The 24869-nt window shown below is 29.9% G+C and overlaps 1 protein-coding gene and 1 long non-coding RNA gene across 4 annotated transcripts in view; both read left to right on the forward strand.

Moving 5' to 3' along the window:
* LOC149877876 (uncharacterized) overlaps positions 1-6678 on the forward strand; it is a 52252-nt gene extending 45574 nt beyond the window's left edge. For 2 of the 3 annotated variants that reach the window (XM_090073654.1, XM_090073652.1), the window contains one exon: positions 629-6678. In XM_090073654.1, coding sequence (XP_089929780.1) covers positions 721-6021 — 5301 coding nt within the window. In that variant the 5' untranslated portion in view covers positions 629-720 and the 3' untranslated portion in view covers positions 6022-6678. The remainder of the gene's footprint in view (positions 1-628) is intronic. The other variant, XM_090073653.1, reaches the window with a different exon arrangement.
* Positions 6679-9581: 2903 nt separating this feature from the next.
* LOC149877881 (uncharacterized) lies at positions 9582-16466 on the forward strand. Its single transcript, XR_016447850.1, has 2 exons — positions 9582-9932; positions 12258-16466. It is a non-coding gene; the product is annotated as an uncharacterized LOC149877881 (long non-coding RNA).
* Positions 16467-24869: the final 8403 nt, after the last annotated feature.

Raw genomic sequence — 24869 nt, forward strand, 5'->3', positions numbered from 1 at the left:
TACCACCCTCCCCCAAAGGGTAATACTGCATAAACTTCTAACGTAGAAAAGTTTTTTTTCAACTTTTTGAAAATACTTTTTTAAGAAAATTGATTTCGATTTCGAAAAAATAATAGTTTTACTGCGAGGTTCTCAAATTAAACTTCAAAATATCCCTCTGGGAATATTTTCAAGGAATTCCATTTGTAAACGCTATTTAAAGCAGTTACAGCTTTTTTTAGAAAAAGCATTTAAAATACTCTCAAACTTAGAACAGAATATTTCATCATAATAATAGCAAGCGCATTAAATATTACATTCAGCAGACATATATAAAGTCCATATAACTGATAAAGCTTTGCTAGAATATTCAGTGACAATTTTTTTAATAGAAAATAATGATTTTATCGTCATTTAAGTCTTGGATATAATTCATTTAGCAGACATATATAAAGTCCATATAACTGATAAAGCTTTGCTAGAATATTCAGTGACAATTTTTTCAATAGAAAATAATGATTTTATCGTCATTTAAGTCTTGGATATAATTCATTATTTTTTAATAATAAAAAACAAAAAAAATGTTAACTGCAAAATGCCATTCAAAATATAACTGTGTAGTTAAAAATGAAAAGTTTTTGTACTTTAGAGTTAATATCTCGGTATTTCATTTTCGGTATCCTTCCGCCGATAAAAGCCTTCTTTTCACGTGACGATGAACTTAATCTAATTCATAAATATATGTGCCAAATAAACGAATCGGGTAAATCAATCACGGTTTTAACTGGAATGTCTGGAATTGGGAAGACTCAGCTCGCTAGAAAGTATGCAGCATTTTATAGCAACCATTTTGATAGCATTGTGTGGGTGGATGCAGCATTTGATAAAATACAAGTTTCTATGACTAATCTCTGTCACCAACTTGGGTTAAACGTAAGAGATTCTCAAGGCCATCCGTTCGATATTGAAGTAGTTTCTAGAAAAGTACATCACTATTTTGAAAGAGAAAAAACGCTCTACATCTTCGACAACGTGGATGATGAAAGTGTTAAGAAGTTTGAAAAATGCGTATCAAACAAAAAAAATGCATTTACTTTGGTAACATCGCAATGGAAATCATGGTCTACCGATGTTAATCAAGTGCAAATTAATTCTTTCTCGCCTCAAGATGCTTTTCTTTTCGCAAAAAGAAATATTAAACAAATATTAGCAAACGATGACGAAAAACTAAAAGAAATAACAAAAATGCTTCAATATCATCCACTCGCCATTAATCAAGCCATTCTCTATATCAACAACAACTGCGTTTCTTTGGTGGAATATTTAGATCTTTTTCGATCATATCCATTCGAAATTCTGAAGGAAGGTATCCCCACTGAAGTGGAAACAAAGTCTACTATAACATCAATTAGCATAGTATTAAACAAAATAGAAACATCGAATGAAAAATCGGTGGAAATTTTAAACCATTTATCGTATTGCGAAGGTCAACACATTACAAAAAAGTTTATTCACGGTATTTCAAAACATCTGAAAATAAAAGAAGACCATTTGATAAATCGAGCAATAAGTTTACTGGTAAGTTATTCGTTGCTTGATCGTTTCGACGATGACAATGATAGGTACGCGAGGCACGAAATGACCCAGTTAGCGTGTAAATTTTATCAAAAACACAAACAAATAACGGAAATATGCAACGAAAATATCGTCCATTTTCTAAAATTGGAGTTGGAAGTGGTAAAGGAACACTTTGAGGATGGGAAGCACTTCAATAACCATTTCATCCATATGTTTCATATTAACAAACCAAAAATGTGTGAGGTGTTCCATCAACAGAGTTGGAGTATCCATAGTTTCTTATCAAACAAAGGTTTTTTTCAAGAAACAATAAACATACTTCATGCCATAGAAATATATAACCTAAAATCTTACGGAGCTAAAAATGAAATAACTTTAGATACAAAACATAGTATAGCAAGCTGTTTGAGTCGAATGGGAAAATATAATGAAGCTTTAGATATTTATTATGAAGTTGATAAAATACGAACGGATATTTTAGGTATCAGCCATCCATCAACATTGGATACAAAAAATAATATAGCAAACTGTTTGAGTCGAATTGGAAAATACAATGAAGCTTTAGATATTTATTATCAAGTTGATAAAATACGAACAGATGTTTTAGGTATCAATCATCCATCAACATTGGGTACAAAAAATAATAAAGCACTATGTTTGAATGACATGGGAAAATTTCAAGAAGCTTTAGATATTTATTATCAAGTTGATAAATTAAAAACGGATATTTTAGGTATAAATCATCTATCAACATTGGATACAAAAAATAATATAGCAAACAGTTTGTATGGAATGGGAAAATATAATGAAGCTTTAGAAATTTATTATCAAGTTGATAAAATAAAAAAGGATATTTTAGGTAACAAGCATCCATCAACATTGGGTACAAAAAACAATATAGCACTCAGTTTAAATAGAATAGGAAAATATAATGAAGCTTTAGAAATTTATTATCAAATTGATAAAATACGGACAGACTTTTTAGGTAAAAATCATCCATCAACATTGGATACAAAAAATAATATAGCAAACTGTTTGAATGGAATGGGAAATTATAATGAAGCTTTAGAAATTTATTATCAAGTTGATAAAATACAAACGGATATTTTAGGCAACAATCATCCATCAACATTGGCTACAAAAAATAATATAGCAATCTGTTTGAAGAATATGGGTAAATGTAATGAAGCTTTAGAAAGTTATTATCAAGTTGATAAAATACAAACGGATACTTTAGGTATTAACCATCCATCAGCATTGGATACAAAAAATAATATAGCAAACTGTTTGAATGGAATGGGAAATTATAATGAAGCTTTAGAAATTTATTATCAAGTTGATGAAATAGGAACGGATATTTTAGGCATCAATCATTCATTAATATTGAATACAAAAAATAATATAGCAAGCTGTTTGAGTCGAATTGGAGAATATAATGAAGCATTAGAAATTTATTATCAAGTTGATAAAATACAAACGGATATTTTAGGGATCAACCATCCATCAACATTGGATACAAATTATAATAAAGCAAACTGTTTGTATCGTATGGGAAAATATAACGAAGCTTTAAATATTTATTATCAAGTTGATAAAATACAAAAGGATAAATTAGGTATTAACCACCCATCAACATTGGCTACAAAAAATAGTATAGCAAACTGTTTAAGTGACATGAGAAAATATAATGAAGCTTTAGAAATTTATCATCAAGTTGATAAAATACATATGGATATTTTAGGGATCAATCATCCATCAACATTGGCTACAAAAAATAATATAGCAATCTGTTTAAAGAATATATGTAAATATAATGACGCTTTAGAAATTTATTATCAAGTTAGTAAAATACAAACGGATATTTTTGGAATCAACCATCCATCAACATTGGATACAAATTATAATAAAGCAAACTGTTTGTATCGAATGGGAAAATATAACGAAGCTTTAAAAATTTACTATCAAGTTGATAAAATACAAACGGATATTTTAGGTATTAACCATCATTCAACATTTGATACAAAAAATAATATAGCACACTGTTTGAGTGACATGAGAAAATATAACGAAGCTATAGAAATTTACTATCAAGCTGATAAAATACAAACTGATATTTTAGGTATCAACCATCCATCAACATTGGATACAAAAAATAATATAGGAATCTGTTTGAAGAATATGGGAAAACATAATGAAGCTTTAGAAATTTATTATCAAGTTGATAAAATACAAACTGGTATTTTAGGTATCTATCATCCATCAACATTGGATACAAAAAAAAATCAGGCAAACTGCTTTAGTAATATGGGAAAACATTATGAAGCTTTAGAAATTTATTATCAAGTTGATAAAATACAAACGGATATTTTAGGTATCAACCATCCATCAACATTGGATACAAAAAATAATATAGCAAACTGTTTGAGTGACATGAGAAAATATAATAAAGCTTTAAAAATTTATTATCAAGTTGATAAAATACAAACGGATAATTTAGGTATCAATCATCCATCAACATTGTGTACAAAAAATTATATAGCAAACTGTTTGATTTACATGAGAAAATATAATGAAGCTTTAAAAATTTATTATAAAGTTGATAAAATACAAACGGATATTTTAGGTATCAACCATACATCAACATTGGATACAAAAAAAAATAAGGCAAACTGTTTGTATCGAATGGGAAAATATAATGAAGCTTTAGATATTTATTATCAAGTTGATAAAGTACAAATGGATATTTTAGGCATCAATCATCCATCAACATTGGATACAAAATATAACAAAGCAAACTCTTTGTATCGAATGGGAAAATATAATGAAGCGTTAGAAAGTTATTATCAGGTTAATAAAATACAAACGGAAAATCTAGGCATCAATCATCCATCAACATTGGCTACAAAAAATAATATAGCAAACTGTTTGAGTGATATGGGAAAAAATAAAAAATCTTTAGAAATTTATAATGAAGTTGAAAAAATACGAACGGATATTTTAGGTATCAATCATCCATTAACATTGGCTACAAAAAATAATATAGCAGCCTGTTTGAGTGATATGGGAAAGCATAATGAAGCTTTAGAAATTTATTATCAAGTTGATAAATTACAAACGGATATTTTAGGCATCAATCATCCATTAACATTGGCTACAAAAAATAATATAGCAATCTGTTTGAAGAATATGGGAAACTTTTATGAAGCTTTAGAACTTTATTATCAAGTTGATAAAATCCGAACGGATATTTTAGGTATCAGCCATCCATCAACATTGGATACAAAAAATAATATAGCAAACTGTTTGAGTGATATGGGAAAATATAATGAAGCTTCAGAAATTTATAATCAAGTTGATAAAATACGAACGGATATTTTAGGTATCAACCATCCATCAACATTGGATACAAAAAATAATATAGCACTCTGTTTGTATCGAATGATTAAATATAATGAAGCTTTAGAAATTTATTATCATGTTGATAAAATAAGAACGGATATTTTAGGCATAAATCATCCATCAACATTGGCTACAAAAAATAATATAGCAGTCTGTTTGAGTGATATGGGAAAATATAATGAAGCTTTAGAAATTTATTATCAAGTTGATAAAATGCGAACGGATGTTTTAGGTATCAACCATTTATCATCATTGGATACAAAAAATAATATAGCAAACTGTTTGTGTCGAATGGGAATATATAATGAAGCTTTAGTAATTTATTATCAAATTAATAAAATACAAACGGATATTTTTGGCTTCAATCATCCATCAACATTGGATACAAAAAATGATATAGCAAAATGTTTGAGTGATATGGGAAAATATTATGAAGCTATTGATATTTATTATCAAGTTGATAAAATACAAACGGATATTTTAGGCATCAATCATCCATTAGCATTGGCTACAAAAAATAATATAGCAAACTGTTTGAAGAGTAAGGAAAACTATAATGAAGCTTTAGCAACTTATGATCAAATTAATAAAATACGAACGGATATTTTAGGCATCAATCATCCATCAACATTGGATACCAAAAATAATATAGCACTCTGTTTGTATCGAATGGGACAATATTATGAAGCTTTACTAGTTTTATATCAAATTGATAAAATACAATCGGATATTTTAGGCTTCAATCATCCATCAACATTGGATACAAAAAATAATGTAGCAAATTGCTTGAATGATATGGGAAAATATAATGAAGCTTTAGATATTTTTTATCAAGTTGATAAAATACAAACATATATTTTTGGTATCAACCATCCATCAACATTGGATACAAAAAATAGTATAGCAAACTGTTTGACTGATATGGGAAAATATAATGAAGCTTTAAAGCTTTATTATCAAGTTGATAAAATACAAACGGATATTTTAGGCTTCAATCATCCATCAACATTGAATACAAAAAGTAATATAGCAGACTGTTTGAAAATTTTAAGATTCAAGTTTTAATAGGATTTAAGTTTTAAATAAATTTCAAATGATGTTTTACGTAAAAGTGTAATAAAAAATTAAAAATTTTTTGATACTTTTTTTTACTTTTATACATATTTGTTAAACTAAATAACTGTTTTTTTCATTGAAATATATTTCATGAAATTGTCATAACTCATAATAATGTCATAATTAATTATAGTTAAATATTTTTCTCATTATTAAACTTTACGTTATATGAGAATGAGGCTGGCAAAATTAATTGCCCTTAAAGCCAAAAGTGAACATATGCGACTGTCAATATCAGAATTAACAGAATAAAATGCGTGCAAAATATGTACGCGCCATGTGAAAATTAAATCAGATTACTATCATTTTACAAAACATTCAAGCATATCTACATCCGTACGCACAAAATTATAGGAAATCCAAAACCCTACACGAAAGCCTTAAAATTAGAAAGTAAAAAATATATATATTCCAAATAAAATTTATTGTCATACAAATATATGATTCGGGTCGCTAGTTTCGCTTTAATAGAGAGAATTTCAATTGAATGAAAGAGGTTTTATATTATATGAAGACGTTTTCAAAAAATATTCCACAAATAAGCAAGCGCTTATCTTCAATTTAAACTTAAAGGAAAAGTTTGAAAAAAGAAATTAAAAGAAAATAAAAAAGCAGTGCATAAAATGTGAGTGGCTAAATTAAATACAAAATTTTAATGAAGAAATTTGGAAAAGAAGATATGAAATTGAAGAATTTTTTTAAATTCATTTGTAAAAAAGTTTTTTTAGAAAAAGTTTAAAAAACAACCTTAAATAAAAACATTCTTTTAAAAGAAACGTTCATAAGAGATGTTGCTCAGAAAAAAAAGTTTACCAAAATTTAAATTAGTTTTAAAGCTTAGAATTTCATATTAAAAGTGTAAATTTGCAGTTTAAATTAGTAAAAAAAATTTTATAATAAAAACAAGGTTAGCAATATTTTGCTTTGAGAACAAAATCAACCGTAACGTTAGTTTATTCAAGATGACTAATATTAGGGATTTGTCGTATAATTTTGTACTTTCAACTTCAGCTTAGAGCACTTTCCATTGATTTTGAGACCCATGTTTTTATACGATTAGCTTAATCAGCTTAAATTTCTCTATCAGAATCAATCATAAAATTAGGGAGGGGGGGGGGGGGAGAGAGAAAGTCGAGTAGCCCCACATTAATTAGAAAGTTAAATTAATAATGTAAGTAAAAAATTTGAATTGTAAATTTAATTTTGAAAATTAGGTTAGAATTTTAAAATAAAATTCTAAACTTTATAACGATGTTTAAACTTAAAAGGCTAGAAGAACAACCAGAAATCAGAAGTTTAAATTTGAAGTTTCAGCTATCATGTTAATTTAGAAGTTCAAACTTAAAAAAACTAAAGAAAAAACTGAAATTAGAAATTTGTATTTGAATTTTAAACTAGAAATTTAAATTCGAAACTTATTCTAGATATTAAATTAGAAAATCAAACTATAATATAGCGTTGAAAAATAACGTTGAAAATAACGTTAAAAATAACGTTGATCGACGTTGATCAACGTTATTTTAACGTTGTTTCAACGTTGTGTGCTTGCTGCGTAGAAAATTAAACTAGTAAATTTAATTAAAAATTTAAATAAGAGGATTAAGGTAAAGTTTTGTATTAAACGTATTTTATTTTAATTAATTTAGATAATTAGAAACTTATGTAAGAAATTACATTAGAAACCCAATCAAGAAAGTTAAACTAGAAATATTAATTAGAAAGTTACATTAGAAAACTAAATTATAAATAATAACTTGAGATTTGAAAATCAGAAAGTTAGATTTGAATCTTATGTTCAAAACTTTAATTAAGTAATTTTAATTAGAAAATAAATTAGAAATTCAAACTGCAAATTTAAACTAGAAATAATAATGTTAAACTAGAAATAATAATAAACTTAAACTAGAAATAATAGGTATTCACATTGGAAATGTAAATAAAAATTTATAATTACAAATTTAAATCAAAAAGTCGATTTCTGAGTTTAAAATATAAATTTAAATTAGATAATCAAATTTAACATTTTATCAATAAGTTTGGAATAAAAATGTATATTATTTGTTAATTAATTATAATAGAAATTTAAATCAGATATTTAAATTTAAAACCTAAATTTAAAAAAAAAGGAACTTAATAAAGTAAAAAGTTTAAAATATAATTTCATGTTAGATATATAAATTAGAAATAAATAATATAATGTTAAATTAGAAATCTAAATTTCGAGACCATTCCCTTCCCTTCAGTTTGGACATGGCTTCTAAAAACAATTCTTTTACATTTCATCAAAAACTTAATCAAAAAATCGACAGAGTTTAAATTTCTTCAAAAAAGAATTTCTCGTTTAAGAGTGGCGACCAAGTTATTTAAGGGGGTAAAAAAGGGAGGTGGGTGGGAAATTTAAACTTTTAATGGTCAACTTCTAAATCCGTTGAGGAATTTTGATCTAATTTAAGAAAGAACCAAAAAAAAATCATGATTTTAATAGTTGCTCAAGGTTGAGGGCAGTTAGAGATTTGCTCCAATCACCTTAACTTTTTGCAAGCCCATCCTTATTTGACACCAATATCAACATATTAGAAAATTGAGTTTGCGTCATGCCTCTTAGTTACCTCTCATTTTATTTATTTTGAACAACAAAATTCTTGAGCACTCCCCTAAAAAACGTCATTTTTCCCCTGGTCCTCAGTGAAAAAACTTGTTTTTTACATTTTTGAAATGAGAAAATATTTCCCGATACTTCTATTGAAATATAATTTTGAGGACGTGTTGCAAGATATAAGAGTATGTTTCTATGCACCATGCTTAGTAGACTTTGTTGCTTGTTTGAAATTTCTTTAAACATTTGAGCGATCTTTTTATCGGATTTCAGATTAAATAAATCATTTAAATAAATTTTAATTGTAAAAATTTAAACATTTAATGCTAAAGTAAAAAAATAATAAGGCAGGTCGATAAATTATTCGGCTAAAAGAAACAAAAACATCAAGCTAATATACAAAATCAGAACTTTCTTTGAAAAAGAAAATAAACAAGATGCAGGTTTTATTCAATAGTTAGATAAAGACAAGGTGAACTGGAGGCTGACCTTGTCTTTGGCTAACTTTTGCTGCTTCTTGTTTATTTTTTTTTTAATGTAATATGCAAAGCTCATAATTCAACTGGCATTTTCACATGTGCTAGAATTTTTTTATAGCACTAAACCATTCAGTCAATTATATTAAACATATCCATTCCTTCATCCATCTTTTCTAAAAGATATAAATACAAATGACAGCAAAGTAATTAATCACCATGTTAAACTTGATCTGCATTGTTGTTTGTTGGAGATTTTAAATAGTCTTATTACACATTTGATGGTTGTCATGGCTATCAAAATAGTGCTTTTCGATTTGCATTTTATACCAAGCTACTTAGCGCGATCCAATATTTTCACTAGATTCTACATTAAAAAGCCATTCATTTTTCCTAGACTTTTTTGGTAACGAATCTCGGATACATACTCCTTTGAAAGTTTTTACTTTTAGACCTTTAGTTGCTTTTATAAGATCAGTATTAAATAGTGGTTTGTTTTCTTGTATAAATTTACCAACTTTTATTTTATTTTTACGTAAACTTTGTAATTTTTCTCTTACATATAAAATGAAGATCAAACAAAATTCATGGAATGATTCTTTAAACAAGCGCCATGATAATCCATTATTATCTAATAGTAGTAAAGGGTTAATTGTTGGTAAATCCTGAATGTGACAAGTCAAACTATTAATTAATCTACTTATTAATCCACGATGGCTTGGTTATAGTTGACTAACGGTTTTTGGGAAAAGTTTTTTTCAGCCATATACAAACAAGTGTTTATTGAGGTAACAGCAAATTAAATGAATGTCAGGGCGGCGTTTTTATAAATATTTTTTTTAATGTTTGATTGTTTAGTTAAGTCTTATGATAAAGGTAAGGGATTATGGAGGTATGGGTTGTAGAGTTGTATGGAAAGGTATATGGAGGTTGGGATCGAGGTTTGTGGTGTTGGGATTCCTTCGTTAGGAAAGGGCGAGGTTTGGGAATAGTTTGGTTAGGAATGGGCAAGGTTTAATTGTTAAAGGGCTATGATTTTAATTAGCCGTCTTCTGTATATTCTGTTACATAATAAAACTCAACAAACGTTCAATTAGTGTGTAATGGTTAGCACTGTTTTTCTCATAACTTTTATATAATACAAATAATTTTCTCTTACGCTTCTTGCAGTGTTCAAAAATATTTATATCAATTACTCCTCTTTTTTGTATTTTCTTTTTTATTACAGATATCTCTTCTTTTTTTGAATCTTCTAATTATTCTACTTTAACCAATATTGAAATCTTCTTTTCTTCATTTATTCAGCTGCTTATTAAACTGCTTGTAAGACTGCTTGTTCACCAAAGCGTTTTTCTTATCACAAAATTCTCTCTCTTTTTAAAATTCTTCTTAAAACTTTCTTAAAACTTTCTCTTTAAAACTTCGTCTTCTTTTCTTCTTCTCTCATTCCAAAGAGACGACCGTACTCATCCGTCGCTCTAATCCATCTCCCAAAGACGTCCAAACACTGCCGCATTGTAAACATCTCTATCTTAATCTACGAAGTTCACAGAAACCTACATCTTTTTATTCTTTATAATTAGATTAGCTCTAAAGTAAATACAAATCCTTTTTATAGGTTTACCATCATTCAAGCATTCACTTCATTTTGTTGTTCTAACATAATCATTTTTGTCTAGTATCCTTATTTGCTTCTAATCTCTACATGTAATTCATGAGTTTAACAGTTTTCTACATTTTATATAAAGATTTATCTCTTTGTTCTTCTTGCATCTTGAACAAATTTTCTTTTCCGTTTCTTATAAAACCAAAATTTTTTAATGGCTTTTTCAATATTTACAATGGTTGAAACTTTGCTATAGCTTTATAGTTGCTTAATGGTTGTGAGAGAAGTCCTTATAAGTTCTGATATAATTTTTATAAAAGGTTGAGTTTTTACCATAGCTTAATGCTTGTTTGACGGTTGTGAGAAACTTCTTTATAATTTCATCCACAATTTTTACAAATGGGTGAAACTTTATAATAGCTTAGTGATTTGGTATTTGGTTGAAAACGAGGTGACGCAGCTTTAAAACGAGGCGATATGATATATATATCTATATATATATATATATATATCTACATCTATATCTATATCTATATATATATATATATATCATATCATATCATATCATATCATATCATATCATATCATATCATATCATATCATATCATATCATATATCATATCATATCATATATCATATCATATATCATATCATATATCATATCATATATCATATCATATATCATATCATATATCATATCATATATCATATCATATATCATATCATATATCATATCATATATCATATCATATATCATATCATATATCATATCATATATCATATCATATATCATATCATATATCATATCATATATCATATCATATATCATATCATATATCATATCATATATCATATCATATATCATATCATATATCATATCATATATCATATCATATATCATATCATATATCATATCATATATCATATCATATATCATATCATATATCATATCATATATCATATCATATATCATATCATATATCATATCATATATCATATCATATATCATATCATATATCATATCATATATCATATCATATATCATATCATATATCATATCATATATCATATCATATATCATATCATATATCATATCATATATCATATCATATATCATATCATATAATATCATATAATATCATATAATATCATATAATATCATATCATATCATATATCATATCATATATCATATCATATATCATATCATATAATATCATATCATAAAAATATTTTGCATTGGTTTTTGAAAAGGATAAGTTTTTGCTTTAATAGGATAAATTGCTTCCTAAGCTTTTTTCCAATTATTTTGGCAGTTTGTTTTTTACCCAGGTGATAAAGACGTATTTTTGCATTGCTTTCTAAAATAAGTTTAATTAGTGCAAATAAATGGTTCTCAGTTATAGCTGAGTCTGACATATGAGAAGTTTGTTCATTAAATATTTTTGAGTATTCAACTGATCTCAAAACAGCACTAGAAATGGCATTTTGAATTCCTATTTCATTTAGAAAATGGTCATTTATTGAGGCAAGCAACCTTTGGAAACATCTTTTAGTATCTTCGCATATGATAACAACACTTTTGGTTGGTTTAATTAAACCTCCTCTGTCTTTGAATTTTAAAAAACTGGTTTGTTCGAAATGATAATAAAGTACTAATGCATTCCGACATTTGATGCAGATGGTTTTTTGCAAATTTATATATCATACATTTTTTGATAAGATACATAATGTTGATAATGTTTGATACAAAATATATGTTATAAAAAAATTTAGCCTTACCGTAGATTTCCCTAATTCCGAACAGCTTTAGTTTACTCATTGTTACATCTTTTTTTTTTGTGGGATTTTTAAAAGGAAAACTGATTAATAAATCGGAAGACCAGGGTGATGAGAATATGAAGAAATATTTTCAAAATATATATTGATACCATTAAATTTTTTAATCGCAAGCAAAACACTTTTTAAAATCCTGAAAAAACAACAAACGGACTTAAAAAAAAAAAGTTAATTTAAATTGCGTACTGTTTGATGTAGAATTTGATGGTGATTATTTATCTGAAAAAAAAAAGTCAAAAATGAGCAATACTTCGTAAGATATCTCAAAAACAGTACTTTTCTGCATAATTAAAATGTTTCCCAAATTCCGAACAGATTTTGGAATGCAATTTTTTTTGCAAAAGTTAGCGTTTTTACGTGCAAGTAATTAACAACAATATTTAACAATAGTATTTTAACGACATTAATTTAGAAACTTATAAACGCTTTTAACCTTTTTTTTGAATTTCTAAAGGTCTTGTTTAACTTAACGTTTGTTAATAAAAAAATGCTTCCTATTTGATTAATGGGGAAGCATTCGCTTAGGCTACAACCAACCTGATACTAATAACTGAGATTTCTTGTTAACTGACAGAAACAGGCAGTGACTGGAAGGGTTTTTTTTAACTGATTACAAAAAATAATGGAAGACAGGATCTAATAAATAGATAATGCACACTCTGCACCAACACGTTATACCCTTACATTAAAATAAAAGTAATTTTAAATTTTAAAAAATCTTTTTACCTAACCCTAATCTAGAGGTCTACGGTAGTGTAAATTATTTACTTTTTTAAATTGAATGCCATTTTTTGGGATTTGATATGTACGTTCGGAATTAGGAACATGTGTTCCTAATTCCGAACGAAAACTTTTAACTTTAAAAATTAACAATATTTTTATAATAAATATACTTGTTGCTTAATATGGTTCGATTCAGTTTAGGTTCCAGTTTATTTATTTAAAAAAATCAATATGAAATTCAAAAAGCAAGCGGAGTTATTCAACTTTAAGTACGATTTTGTTCGGAATTAGGGAAATCTATGGTATAAAGTAGGTATGTGCGTATCTGCGATTTACGGCACCGATTTTAAAGTTAAAATCTGTGACCATTTTTTCACCGCGTGCTCGAAGTAGGTGTCGCAAGGGTGGATTTTTCTCGTCTTTTTTTTAGAATTTTATATTGACTTAGATAATATTTTAAAAGTAGAGTGTTGTAAGTTTGTTGCAATTTGTTTTTTTTTTGCAGTTACTAACGTTTTTAGTGATTTCATTGCTATTGAAAACTTCATTCCTGTTCTGGAAGTGAATTGACATTGAAGGGATGATGGGTTTTTTTTCTAACTTTTGAATCAATTTTCTATATCTATTTTCTATGTACCTGCCAAATTTTATTAAAAAATAATGACACGCTCATATTCTATTTTTGCACGCAGTAAAGGTACCAAATATTCTTCTGTTGGAGAGGTTGGGGGGGGGGGGATTCAAGATTATGAACATTTTGTATATTTGACTTTTTTATTCATTAAAAAATTGTTTTTTTAGAAAAATGAAACTTTATTTAAAATATTGGTGATTTTTTTAAAGTATTCAAAACATGATTTACACACAAAAACACACACAAAAAAAAAATTTCTGTTATTAGTTGAATAAAAATATAATCGAGGCAAAGTAATGCGTTAAAAACTAAACAATGAAGTTCTATTATAAAACCACCGTAAGCCGAACGCTAATTTTTTAAGTTGGTTGCAGTTTTCTTAAGCATTCCTTATAATGAATTTTTGTCACTTAAATGGGCATAACTTTTAGTAGAATCATTAGTTTTTTATGAAATTTTCACCATCGTTATACTGATTGAAAGCTCTTTACAATGATGTAAAATAATTAAATAGCTGAATAGTTTTAAAATTTTGCACACATACCTATATAAAGTGTTCATCCGTCTCCGCTAAGAGCTCCGATCGCCGCCATCTTAGGAGGCCGATTTAGGCTTCAAATTTTTTTGAAAAAGTCAATTGAGTAACGCTATCCAGTTATATTTTGAGATCAGTGGCTTCATTATTTATCATGTTTCGAATATAAGTACTAATTTATGACTCATTCGACTAATTTGTTGAAAAAGTGTATTTAATCCTCTGCATTTCAAGTAAAAAGTAACAACAATATTGTGTAAATTATAGCGAGATATATTACAAAGTTTGTGATTTTTTAAACCACTATCAAAATGAAGTCGTCGAAAGTAACGTATAGTGCCAATAAAGTTTCTAAAATAATGCTTGAATGGTTAAACGAAGATCATAGTGAATCAGAAAGTGAGTCTGAAAGCAGTTCTAGCTCAGAAGATTTAGAAGCTGGTGTTTCTGCTAATTGTGACAATGTTGATTCATGGGTACTTCTTGGAGAAGATTCAACGATAGTCCAATACATTCGTTTCGATTTTGTCCTTGTAATAGACCTGGAGTCAATACAAGTCTCAATGAAAACTCAACTTTTTTAGACTGTTTTAAAGAACTTTTTAGTGACAAAATTTAAGATGAATTAGTTAGATTTACTAATTCTTTTGCCTCTTACAAAATGTAGGTAGATAGTCCATGTTTAAGTTCATCTATATTTTCTTCTTGGACCCCAATTAACAAATATGATCTTGTTAAGTTTATCAGTGTCATTGTTGCAATGGGATTAGATAAAAGACTTTTGGTCACAAACTGATATATATCGCAGTCCTTGGTATAAGTTTATGCTTTCTAAAAATAGATTTGAAGTTACTCCATCTTAAGTAAGCTATGCAAAAGAAAAAATTGAACCATTTATGAAAAAACTTAATGCAAATTACGAAAAGCATTTTATCCATATGAAGATGTTTCTGTTGATAAAATGGTCATTAAATCTAAGGGTAGATGGAAAAATAAATAATACAACCCCAGCAAACCAAGCAAATACCATGTTAATACATTTGGATTGTGCGATAGTGGTACTGGTTATGCCTTTAACATCCTTACGTATTTTGGAAGCAATACATCTTGTAACTCTGACACAAAAGGAATGGGACAATCAGAAAAAATCTTTGAATAATTACTTAAACCTCTTGGAAAGAGTCGCCATACTTTTGCTGATATATATTACATAACACGCTCTTTGATCTCCTATCTAATATCAAAATTATTTCACTAAACTGGAACCTTAGAAACAAATCACAAGAATTTTCCAGATAGTATCAAGTTCCAAAAAGGTTGTAGAATGAAACATCTACAAACAAATTATTATGGCAGTGAATCTGGAATTCTACTAAAAATCAAAAAAGCTAAAAAACCAGTTGTAGCTGTTTCTACTAAGTTTGAAAAAAATGTTGTTGCAGTATCTTCTCGTCACAATGGATTCAGGGAAGTACCAGAAATTATTCGCCAGTACAACCATCAATGAATGGTAGTGATCATTTACATCAATCTGTTTCATATTACAGTAATCTAGATAGAAAGACAGTTAAGTGGTGGAAAAAAATTTTTAGCTGGCTGATAGAATTAACTCAAGCTAACTCTTATATATTATATTTGTTAAGTCATCCAAATAATTCAAAAAGAATTACTCTAAAAAAGTTTAAAGAGAATCTTCTTGAAGAACTAGTTATTCCTTGTATTACCATGCTGCCTGATAATTCTACACTTTTAAAAAGAGTTTGACAGGTTTCAAATCCAGTCTCAGAAAAATTCAACAATACAAGGCAGTTGATAAAGTATGTTGAAAGCGATAGAAATTGTGTAGTCTGTAATACTCCTTTCAATAGAAAGCACCTAAATTTTATATGTTCTGGCTGCAGTAATGAACCTCATTTGCATCCTAAAGATTGTTTTTTGATTTACCATTTGTGATGAACCCAATAAACATAAACCTCTTGATAAAGGCTTTATTCAACAATAATATACTTATCTAAAGATACAAGAGTTTTAAATATAACACAAAAAGTTCATAACACAAAAAGTTCATAACACAAAAAGTTCAAAAACAATATAAACACTAAGAATCACAACAATCTTCCCATCTATATAGAAAAGACACTAGCTTCGTCAGTTTAGTATAAAGTCATCAAATTTTGCAGGAACTTTGCAAGTTCTTGTAGAACGTCGCAAAACGTCAGTAGATGACTCATTTATTGGTTTATTGACTTCGACACTTATTTCCGATGCAATTTTCGGTGATGGGCTTTTATTTACATTAAACACTTCCGCAGTTGCATTATCATGAGATTCAATAATTCTATTCTCGTTGATATTACAAGACTTTTCTTGTGGGGCAGAGTATGGTGCAAGATCTTGAAGTGAAACAGTTGATTCTCTTCCATCCGGGTAACGAATATTAGCATATGTTGGGTTTACATCCACTAATTCGACTTTATCAACAAGATTATCGTTTTTGTTTGTTCGCACAAAACGTCTAAGAAAAATGGGACCAGGAGTTAACCATGAGGGTAATGAAGTTCCACATGATGAACGCCGAGGGAAACTGAATAATCTCTCATGGGGTGTACAATTAGTTGCAGTTGATAATAACGAACGTAGTGAGTGAAGGGCATCGGATAGAACAATCTCCCAATTTCTAACATCTAGGTTGTGGGTTTTTAGTGCCAAACAAATATTTCTCCAAATCAACCCATTGTACCTCTCAACTTGTCCATTACTGATAGGATGATATGGAGTGGAATTACTTGTTGCAATTCCTTTCTGAGTCAGGTAAGATTTTAGTTCATTAGATATGAATGACGAGCCTCTGTCAGAATGAATGTAAGTTGGAAAACCACAAAAAGAGAATATTTGGTCTAAACATTTCACAACAGTTGTTGAACTGATATCTGGACACGGGATTGCAAATGGATACCGAGAATATTCATCAATAGCTGTAAATAAATACTTATTTCTAGAATTCGATGGCAATGGTCCTTTAAAATCTATACTTAGACGATCCATTGGACGTATCGATTTGATTAACTCACTGACATTTGCAGATCGATAAAACTTTGGTTTTAATTCTGAACAAATATGGCAGTTAGAGCAAATTTTCTTGACCTCTTCGGTGGAAAAAGGTAAGTTCTTAGATTTAACAAAGTGAAGCATGCGAGTGACTCCTGGATGACATAAACAGTTATGTATATCGCTTAGGTTTGTTTGAGGTTGAGTTGTGGCACAAAAAGCACGCGTAAGTGCATCAGGGACTACATTATCACTTCCAGGACGATACGATATAGTATAGCTAAACTCTGCTAACTCCATCCTCCAGCACTGAATCTTACTATTTTTAATCTTTGTTTTCTTTCGGTTATCAAACATAAAAGCTACAGAACGCTGATCAGTGATTAACTGGAATTGATTTCGTAACAATAAATGCCACCATTTTCGAACAGCTTCAATAATAGCCACTGCTTCTTTTTCTACTGCAGGGTAATTAGTTTCACTTTTGTTTAATGTCCGAGACATGAAGGCAACTGGGCGACCATTTTGATTCAAGGTAGCTGATACAGCTACATCTGATGCATCACATTCGACAACAAAAGGTAAACTCTCATCAATAGAACTCAAAGTGGCAGAGTGAAGTTCTCTTTTAAGTAATTGAAATGCTTCAAATGCTTCACTATCGATTGGGAATGATTTAACATTAATTAAAGGTCGAACTTTATTAGCAAAAGAAGGGATCCACTTTGAATAATAAGAAAACATACCCAAAGTTCGACGAAGTGATAAAACATCAGATGGAGGAGGTAGTAAATCTAAAGGACGTAATCGTTCAGTATCTGGTTTTATGTTGTTATGACTAATGCAATAACCAAGAATATTTATCGAAGGAACTAAAATGACAGATTTTGATTCATTTAATGTTAAGCCCCAACGTTGTGAGGCGCTTTGAAACTGTAGACAATTTTCATCATGATGTGCCTGATCATAGCCACCAATGGTTATATTGTCAAGGTATGGAAAAGTGTCATGCAACTTTTCTTCTTCAACAAATTTGTCCATAGATCTTTGGAACATAGACACACCATTAGTAACTCCAAATGGAATCCTGCAAAATTGGAACAATTTACCATTTGCTTCAAATGCTGTATACTTTTTATCTGAATTTTTTATAGGAATTTGGTGGTAAGCACTTTTTAAGTCAAAGATAGAGAATACCTTGTATTTTGCAAGTTCATTTATCATATCATCTATTCTGGGGAGAGGATATGCATCTAATTCAGTGTAAAGGTTAACTGTTTGAGAGTAATCAATGCAAAGTCTTTTTTTGTTTGATTTAGTAAGATCCTTTACAACCACTACCTGGGCTCTCCATGGTGAAAAGCATGGCTCAATTATACCATCTGATAATAGCTGTGATATTTCACTTTCAATAAAATTTTGGTCATCTTTATTAAACCTTCTTGATTTAGTAGCTATTGGCTGCGTTTTGTTTGAAATACCCATAAACAAGGAAGGTATTTTTATTTGAGCCATTTGAAGGGCGCATAGGTTATTTTCCTTCGTGACTATTAAGTCTTCTTTTTCTCCACCAAACGGAAAAATAAGATTTTTGTGTTGCTTTTGGAAGTCATATCCAAGTATGATATCACTACAAAGATTTTCCAAGACACCAAACCGAACATTATTATACAGTAAACCATTTAGTTCGAGGTTAACTGAGCAACAACCCACCAAACCAGACTCCATTGTTGTGAGGGCCATAGAAATTTTTCTTTTACTGGGTATCGTTTTTATTTTCAAATTATCAATAATTTTTTTGCTTATAAAATTATCTGAACTACAAGAATCAATTAGTGCTGTTAATGATTCATCATTAATTTTGACAACAACAGATGCATGAGAAAGGCTCTCAGGACAGCCACTTGAAAGAGTACACAAACTTGGTTTATGCACTGCAGCAGTAACACTGTGGGTCTTATTGATTGACCGGCCAAGACAAACTTTGGAGAAATGTCCTTTTTTTCCACATTTAAAACATGTAACATTTTGAGCTGGACAATTTTTCCGAGCAGAGGTTCGATTGAGTTGGTTGTGAGATTGATTACCACAATAAATACAATTTGTTTGTGGATGAACAGGCATTGCATTAAGTGCTGCTGTAGATTCTTCTGGTAACTCTATAGTAGCAACAATATTTGGACTGGTTGATGATGAGGGGGGTTTCTGTATATAAGACTCAGAGTTCCTCTGAGCAATGTCAAGAGAGCGAGCTTGGTTAAATGCTGATTGTAAATTCAATGTTGAATTTTCAAGAAGGCGTTGACGAATGTAATTTGAGGTTATTCCAGAAATAAAAGCGTCTCTTATTTGTTCCTCTCGATATTGTTCAGCTGAGACATCTTTATAATTACAGTTTTTGCTAAGTTTGCGTAGTTCCTGAAGAAAGTCTTCAAGAGATTCACCTGATGTTACTACTATAAAAAGCGGGTTCTAGCTCATTGGCATTTTTGCGCAGGCTCATTGACATTTTTTGCGTATTTCCATAATGAGATGACATTATGAAAAAAGGGTGTGAATGTGTTATTTTTTAGTTCAAGTATGGAAAAAGATGTTTAAATTTTTCTCTTCGCGTTTCTCTAATTCTTTGTGCATGTTGTTTTTGTCGTTGTTCTTCAAATCCATGTCGTAGTAAGAGTTTCGTATTGGTATGAATGGGCAAGGAATTTAATTTTTTAATTTTATGAATATAATTTTCATCAATTCTTTTTTTGTGTTGATCATCGTGGAATTGTATGGCCATTCTGTGTAATTCAGGATCAAAAGTGGGTTTAATTATTTCCGGTAGTTCGCTGTAAAGGAATTCCTCAAATTCTTCTTGTTCTGTAATACTCATCTTTTTATAACAAGAAGAATTTATTTAAGTCATTTTAAAAAAGTTTTTTTCACTGTATATTAGATCCTTTGGATCAATGGGAAATCTTCGATTTTTACAAAATTAAATTTAAAAAAGGGATGCTTGAGAATGGAGAGTTTGGTCCGAGAAGCAAACCAGCTCCGATAGATTCATATCCTCTTCCGCTTTTAACGTAAACTCCGTCTTTGAATGATCCTCCTTTAGGCCAGGGTGTTAAAAATAATCCGTTTCCTCTGTGCGTTCCCATTTTCATTCCATTTCCATTCTTTTTCAAATAAACGATACCTCTTCCTGCAATTTTATCAACCATAGCAGAACCTGCAGAAGATCCTACGCCTGCTAACAATCCGGTGGCAAGAGCTGGAACTACTCTTGTTGCAAGTGTACTACCCAACATACCTAATAAAGGTAGAAGAGCTCCAATAAATCCTCCTTTCACATTTGCGTTATGTTCCAATTGGGTTTTGCTCATTTTAATGGTGACTCCAACTCCTCGATGGAGAGCGTCCAAAAGTTTTCGATGTTGATTTTGTGTTACAAGTAAAACGTCGTTTCCATTAAAATCATCTTTTGAAATACGGATGCTCACAGGTTTACCTGCTATCATTGATTTTTTTATTTTTTCAATCTGTCCCTGAGACACATTTAATTTAACACTAACATATTTACTCATTTTTAAATGGGAGAAAAATATTTATTTCACTTCTCGAATGAGATAACGGATTGTAATGTCCTCTCCACGAAAATCAACCAAATTTCCATTTTGATCAACAACGCGAGTGATCATTGTGGAAATTTCTGGAACCTTAACAGGGAGGAAAGTCAAATGAGTGGGTCTTTCGATGATTTTAAAACCAGGACCAACAGCTGGATAAAAAGAGTAGATGCAATTGAGTGGGGTTCCGTTGACGTAAGCAGACCCGATGACGTTGTTGAGGATTCTGATCGTGTTGATGCTTGAAATTCTAACAATATCGTCAGACTCGTATGTCGAATTGGAGTCCAATTGTCTTTTTGTAAATCCTAAAAGTGGGGCGATGCTGTTATCCACGTTCAAATCCATCAAATAATTCATTCCAAGTGTGATGCTTGATTTTAAAGTGTTTAAATTGGCTTCTTTTTTTATGTTATCAGGAGAGTAGCTGATTTTATTTGCTGTGACGTAGCTGGCGCTTTGAGACGCATAATTTTTTATTGTGTTTGAGACGGTCTTTTGTAAATAATTGTTGATGTCTTTGATGTCGTAGCTCCCGTCTGGAATGACGACGTTTTCCCAATGAACTCCATTGTTCATGCTATACCGGAAAGAATTGTTTTTGCTGATGATGTTTGGAAAGCTGTTGTACGTCTCAAGCCCAAAAAAAGCCATTTCATAAGTTTTTCCTTTGTCAAAAACGATTTTGTCTAAAAATTCTGTTATGATTACGTTGGAATTTCCATCCACGTCGATGATTATGCTTGACATTTTTTATTATGTAACATTTTTTAAATGGCTTCTTTTGGAAAATAAAAAGTGTCTAATCCGCTTCGATATTTTCCATTGTCTTTTTTTGACGACAAATCAATCACCGCAAATCCGTGAGGTTCAGACCAGCAATGATTGCAAAAGGCTTTAAAATCTTCTATTTTCATATCGGTAGATACATGATCTCGATAAATGCGGCCAACGTTTTGTAAGTCTTGAGGAAACAAGCAAATAAAGTTAGCATTTTCTCGGATGGTTTGTCTAGGCAGCATAAAATAGTTTTGAGCGAGGTAAAAGCAGTCGATGTTAGAGTGTCTTCCTCGGAGGTAATATTTTTCACATTTGTTTTGTTTAGTCAATTGCAAATCGTCAAAGATCATTAAATTGTTTTTGGATGAATCAAGATCTTCAGGATTAGGTACATCGTCAGCCGTTTCGAAAAATTGACATTCCATATCCTCTGTGTTATCCCATTTTTTTGAAATTTCATCAATAACGCATTCAGGACTTACGTTTAATTGCTCAATTTTGCTTTGAATGTTAAACAAATCAAGAATAACTTCCTTTGGTAATTTCTTCTCGAACGAACTTTTTAGTATTTTATATTCTGGCTGAAAAAGAGATTTTCCAAAGACTTGCAAATGATTATAGTCTAACCATCCAGGTCTGAGCAATAAATTGAGAAGCAACGTTGTTTTTCCACATCCTGATTTCCCAATAATGATTCCACGTATACTTTTAGGTAAAAGCTTGTTGTTTTTCCTTTTGCTTTTATTTACATTCCATGACAAATCAATCACTTCCATTTTTTATTATGTTGAATATAAAAATAAATGTATTGTGTCAAATGTAAAAAAATAACAGAAACGAACAACTTGTACCATTCTATAAGCAAAAGCAATAGAAATATGCTTAAAGGAACTTGTGCTGTCTGCGGAAGAGGCAAATGCAAGTTTGTTTCTGCGAATGAAGTCAATGGAGGAGACTTGGTGGAATCGATCAACAATTTTTCAAAAAAAATAAAGCTTCCATGGGCAAAGTTTCCAGGAGAAATGCACATTCCAGGAATGAATTTTGCAGGACCTGGAACCAATTTAGACAAAAGACTCACATCCACCGATATGTATCAAGAGTGGAGCAAACCGGTAGATCGAGTGGACAATGCAGCATACCATCACGATTTAGCATATAAATATTTAAACGACGTTCAAAGCAGAAATGTAGCAGATCAAATGATGCTTGAAGAAATGAACTCCATTCCAAACCCCACTCAAAAAGAGATAAACGAAAGAAAACTGATCACTCCCATCATCAAAGCCAAAGCTAAATTCGGATTAGGTGTATCCGAAGGATCTAAAAAAAAGCACCGGAGAACTTGAAATGGACAGATCAACTTGCAAACGAGCTTCATAAACCAGTGATACATCATTTTAAAAGAAGAAAAGTGTTTGTGAACAACATCGATGAAATATGGGCTGCTGATTTGGTTGACATGCAATCGTTTTCAAAATTCAACAACGGGGTAAAATATTTGCTCATGGTGATCGACGTGTTTTCAAAGTATGGATGGATCGTTCCGTTAGAGTAAAACTGGAGTTGATGTAGCTAACGCTCTAAGTAAAATAGTTGAGGAGAGAAAGTGTACAAAGATGTGGGTGGATAAAGGTAAAGAGTTTTACAACAAGCATGTGAAAGCGTTGGGAATACAATTATACTCCACTGAAAATGAACAAAAAAGTTCTGTTGTTGAACGATGGAATAGAACGATGAAAGAGAGAATGTTTAAATATTTTTCAGCCAACAACACTCATAAATATATTGACGTATTAGATGAGATGTGAAAAATTATAACAACACCAAGCACTCTTCCATCAAAATGACTCCAGTGGAAGCTAGCGATGAAAAGAATAAAGGTAGGGTATGGTGGAATCTGTATGGAAAGGATCAAGCATTACCAACAAAACCAAAATTCTTAATGGGAGACAAAGTGAGGATCGTAAAAAAGAAGTCTCATTTTGAAAAGGGATATACACCGAGATGGACTGAAGAGGTTTTTACCGTGTTAAATGTTCAGCATACGAATCCACCTACGTATAAAATCGCTGACGCTAACGGTGAAGAAATTCAAGGTACCTTTTACGAGCAGGAGATGCAAAAGACCGATCAAGACATATTTAGAATTGAAAAAGTCATTCGTAAGCAAAAGAACAGATCTTTAGTCAAATGGTTCGGATATCCAGACTCTTTCAACTCATGGGTGAATAATGAAGAATTGATACGTTTGCAAAAATAGTCGCGTCGTTTTGTATGATAAGAAAAAAATTTTTATTTTGAGTTAAATAAAAATCTTGCATATAGAAAAGAAATGAGTTTTATTACAATTGAAAATTTTGATGAGAGCAAATTATCAGTTGGAGAAATTTACGCAGCAACCAAACCAGTAGTCTATCAAAAAGTGCCAGTAAAGTATTCTTATCCAAGTGGAGATGGTTCTCTTGTATTACGAACACCTACATTATTTTCGTATGGTGTGTGTGAGAATAAAGATCCGGTAACACAAAAATTGACTGGCTATTCCATGTCCTTCGTTTGCTTTGATGCTAAGAAAGGAAAGACAGAACAAGAAGAAAAGTTTATTAGCACAATTGAAAAGATTACTTTGTTCATTAGAGGTGAAGTAGATAAATTGTTACCTAAACTTAAAAAAGGAGGAAGAAAAAAGCAAATTAATTCAGACGAATTGACTATTTTAAAATATAAAGCTGATAATGCTGAATCTGCACCAGTCTTTTATGCAAAGACGTTTACTAAAAATGTGCAAGATGAAATACTCATTACTTCTTTATTCCATAGAAAGAAAACAAACCTTGATATACAAAATAGAGTCAAAGGGGAACGTGGTAATAAAAATTTGGTTAGATCTTCTGGACATGATTTTATCAATCAAAGATGTTATGCTATTGGAGGACTTAGAATTGAGG

Source organism: Hydra viridissima, unplaced genomic scaffold (genome assembly GCF_058129835.1).
Source record: "Hydra viridissima isolate aposymbiotic clone 2 unplaced genomic scaffold, HvirCarnegie_v1 scaffold_16, whole genome shotgun sequence".
In the NCBI taxonomy this organism is placed as follows: domain Eukaryota; kingdom Metazoa; phylum Cnidaria; class Hydrozoa; order Anthoathecata; family Hydridae; genus Hydra; species Hydra viridissima.